Source organism: Myotis davidii, unplaced genomic scaffold (genome assembly GCF_000327345.1).
Source record: "Myotis davidii unplaced genomic scaffold, ASM32734v1 scaffold5886, whole genome shotgun sequence".
NCBI classification, from domain to species: Eukaryota; Metazoa; Chordata; class Mammalia; order Chiroptera; family Vespertilionidae; genus Myotis; species Myotis davidii.
The window spans coordinates 221-4588 of NW_006297020.1; the positions used below are offsets into that span (position 1 = coordinate 221).

Genomic DNA, 4368 nt, shown 5'->3' on the forward strand with positions numbered 1-4368 from the left:
TCTGATATGCAGGACGGTCTTAGGCGACCCCTGTGAAAGGGTCGTTCGACCGCCAAAGGGGTCGCGACCCACAGGTTGAGAACCGCTGGTCTAGGGGTAGGGGAAACTCTCTGTCTAGGGGTGTTAGTCTTCCCTGCCTAGTTGGGTTGTCCCAGCAACTCCCTCCTAGCTGGGTTTTTGCCCAGCCAGAGTGCCTTAACGACTAGTCAGCAAGCTGTATCCCAGTGATGGTGAGCCTTTTGAGCTCGGCGTGTCAGCATTTTGAGAAACCCGAACTTAACTCTGGTGCCGTGTCACATATAGAAATTTTTTGAATTTGCAACCATAGTAAAACAAAGATTTATATTTTTGATATTTATTTTATATATTTAAATGCCATTTAACAAAGAAAAATCAACCAAAAAAATGAGTTTGCGTGTCACCTGACACATGTGTCATAGGTTCACCATCACTGCTGTATCCTGTTATTCTTGGACTTCCCTATTTTCCTTTCCTCCCATGGTCCTGTCCCTAACTACCAATCCCCTCTTCTATCTCCTCAATATCACTTGTATGTGGAAACTTTTGTTTTAAGCCAATGTCATAGAAACAGAGTAGAATTTTGGTTGCCAGGAACTAACTGGGTGGTGGGGGGAACATGGAAGGAGGGAAATGGGGAGACCTAGGTCAAAGGGTACACCTTTCAGTTATAAGATGAATAAGTTCTGAAAATTTAATGTACAATCGGGGGAAAAATAATTTCCAATGAGGAAATACTAATGGATTGCATTAGCTCAGGCCTCTATTTAAAAATATATATATATCATCGACTGGGTAATTTAAACAACAGAAATGTATTTCATTACAGTTTTGGAAGCTGGAAGTCTGAGATCTGGGTGCCAGTGAGGTCAGGCTGTGGTGAGAGCTCTCCTCCTGGCTCACAGAGAGCTGCTTTCCCACTGTGTCCTCACGTGGCAGGGGAAAGAGCGTTCCTCTCTATTTCTTCCTCCCGTCTAATGCCATGGTCCTATCGATTAGGGCCCCATCCTAATTTAACCCCGATTACCTACTAAAGACCCTATGCCTATCTCACATTGGGAGCTAGGGTTTCAACATATGAAATTGATGGGACACAATTCAGTCCATGTCATGGATAATAAACATTTGAAAATATACTCAACCTTATGTGAACATCAAAGACATGCATATTAAAATAATAGTTGGTAATTTTCAACCACTATATTCTCAAAAATTAGAATAATTTATTGACAATAGCCTCTGTTGACAAAGGTATAGGGAACCTTTTCATTCACCACTGGAATAATAAAATTTTGCAAATTTTTGTATGCTAAGAAGGAAATATTTATCAAAAATCTAAATTTTTATTTATTCAATTCAGTAATCTTATTAATTAGAACTTTTTTATGGCAATTCTTACAAGATAATGGAAACACATATTTAAAGATTATTCTTTACATTATTGATCATAATTGCAGTAAATCTAGAAACAGTCTAAACTCCAACAGAAGGAATATGGTTAAGTAAATTATGATTGGTTCATAAATTAACATTAGGCAGTCATTAAAATGGATAAGGTAAGTTTTAGGTATTTGACTTAGGTGAAAAAGTCTACCGTGTCAACAATAAAACATGACATAACATGCCCCTATTGATAGAAAATATACAATATGTTTATATTGTATAAACATGTTAATGTTAACATAAAAATTATAAACATGTTTATATATGTACAAAAAAATAGAAAAGGACCAAATTCTTAACAGTGGTTTCTTTTTTCTTGAAAATTAAATTATTAAGGATGAGAACACATGGGGTGACGTTTTTTACTTTAATTTTTCACTGCTAAAATTTTGTCTTGTTTTTATTTTTATAAACATAGTTTCTAATGAAAACTTTTTAATCAATATGTATTTCCATTTTAGAAAAAAGAAGGCACCTAAAACAAAATATAAACTCTGCACTGTTAAATACCACAGCATCTTGCAATGTAGACAGGGCACTGGAAATCAGTGTCTCAATAGACCGACGCTCTATCCAGTGAGCCAAACCTGTGAGGGCTAGGTCTGAATTCTTGAGGGGAGTCCTGTGTAAGAGCAGTTGGGGAGCTGTTTCAGGGAAATCCTGGAAGGAAGGGGTGCTAATACTTGGAACTAGGCTGCGATTTTCCATATTCCAGTTTGGAGAGAATCTTTGTTGGTGCATTTTTGGGGACCCAGGCAGAAAATAAGCGAAGGGCTGCCTGTAGGACCACCAATCTCCCAAGATACAGAGCTTCCTGGGTTTCAGAAAGCCTTCCCACTATGTCCTCACATGGCAGGGAAGCACATCTGGAGTGAAAAGGGTAGCTACGACAAAATGGTAATGAGCCAAGGATTCTGGTCTACAGAACCTGCACACCCTTTATCAGGGAGAGCCTCCTGGGGAACAAGAAGTCTCACTCTTATCAAGTCATCTGGCTCAAGGATCTATGGAAGGGAAGGACCAGGTGCTGTGATTCTAGCCTCCTGAGACACCTCTCATGCAGGGGCTCGCTTCCCCATGAGCACTTTACGCAGGGCACCCTGTACATCAGGGTTCCGGAGGCTGTAGATGAGTGGGTTCAGCATAGGGCTGATGACAGTGTTGAGGATGCCAATCCCCTTGTCCTTGTCTGAAGCCTCCACTGAACCCAGACGCATGTAGCTGAAGATGCCTGTCCCGTAGAAGATGCCAACCACAGTGAGGTGGGAGCCACATGTGGAGAAGGCCTTCTTCCTGCCCTCCACTGAGCGGATCCGTAGCACTGCAGCTGCCACATGGATGTAGGAGGTGACAATAAGAACCACAGGTGCACCTGCCATGAGGATACCCAGACCAAAAAGCAGCAGCTCATTGAGTTGGGTGCTGGAGCAAGAGAGCTGGAAGAGCTGTGGCAGGTCACAGTGGAAGGGATTGATCACTGTGATGCACCCAACGTCCAGCACTGATAGGTTCCCCAGGAAGAAGTACATGGGAGTGTGGAGTTTGGGCTCCACCAAGATGGCAGCCAGGATGCTGAGGTTGCCCCCAACTGTGAGCAGGTAGGCAAAGAGGAAGAGCACAAAGACAAGTGGTAGCAACTCCGGTGTGTCCACCAAGCCCAGCAGGATGAATTCAGTAACGGCTGTTCCATTGGCCCCAGGTTCTGTTTCCATGGTTCCCTGTAAGAAGACATCTCACAGTGGAGGGGACGAGTCTTCCCAATTCAGTAAGTTCTCAAGTGTCTTAGTTGTTATTTTCCCAACCTGTAGGCTGTGCTTCAGTTACTAACCCTCTCTCTGTCTTCGCTTCAGTCTTTACCCAGCTTCTAGGTGAGTTGCCTGGTGCCTTGGCCACCCCACCCCCAGGACCTCGTGAAAGATATATAAATTATTATTTCCTTTGTTCCCTAGATTCAAGAAATGAGGTCCTCCCATCAACAACCTATATGAGGTTTTGGAGGGAAATAATGGGAAAAGTAGAAATTAACAGATGGTAAAATAGAAAGGAATTAAAGAATTGATTATAAGTCCTTTTAAAAAAATAGTACAAAGAAATAAATACCTAGAAAGTATCTAATCAATAAAAATGTAAAAATACACAAAACTAGGGATTGAAAAGGTGGTATAACCACAGACCAAAAATAAATCAAATAATAATGGAATACTACCTACTCCTAAATTTTAACAATCAATTCAAGGACAGTCCCCACACCACATAAACTAGCTACAAGGGAAAAATATATTGTCAATAATGTATTTCCACATGTAGGCTCCAGGCTCACATATTTCTTATACAAATTATGTTAAATTATCAATATAAATAAAATTACCACGCAACAGTTTTCTTACTTAGAAAAAATGGAAGCTTTTCAACTAATTTTTTAAGGTAGCAAATCTTAATACTAACAGCAAAAAAAGGAATTACACTATTCTCATTGATAACATTTGCTCCACTGTACTTCCTTTAAAAAAAATATTATTAGTACATGGAAATACTTAGGATTTTTAGAAGTCAGGAACACCAATCAGAAAACTATATATGCACTGCTATGTTCATAGCAACATTATTTACAATAGCTAAGATCTAGAAACAGCCCAAGTGCCCATCAGTAAATGAAATGATTTAAAAACTGTGGTTCATTTACACAATGGAATACTACTTGACCGTAATATAAACTTGCTGCTTTCTACCTATGTGATCTTGGGCAAAATACTTAAATGTTCTGTACTTCAGTTCCCTAATCTATAAAATGAAAATGAGAATAATAATCCTCAGAGGGTTGTTATATTCAGCATGTAATGCATGATATGTGCTGAGAAAGTTTCTGACACATAGAAAGTATTTAAAATATTAGCTATTGTAACCAGA

At 39.7% G+C, this 4368-nt stretch overlaps 1 protein-coding gene across 1 annotated transcript; it reads right to left on the bottom strand.

Moving 5' to 3' along the window:
* Positions 1–2516: 2516 nt before the first annotated feature.
* LOC102752707 (olfactory receptor 3A2-like) lies at positions 2517–3173 on the bottom strand. Its single transcript, XM_006772637.1, has one exon. It carries the CDS (start codon positions 3171–3173, stop codon positions 2517–2519), a length of 657 nt encoding a protein of 218 aa, XP_006772700.1.
* Between the last annotated feature and the right edge of the window lie 1195 nt (positions 3174–4368).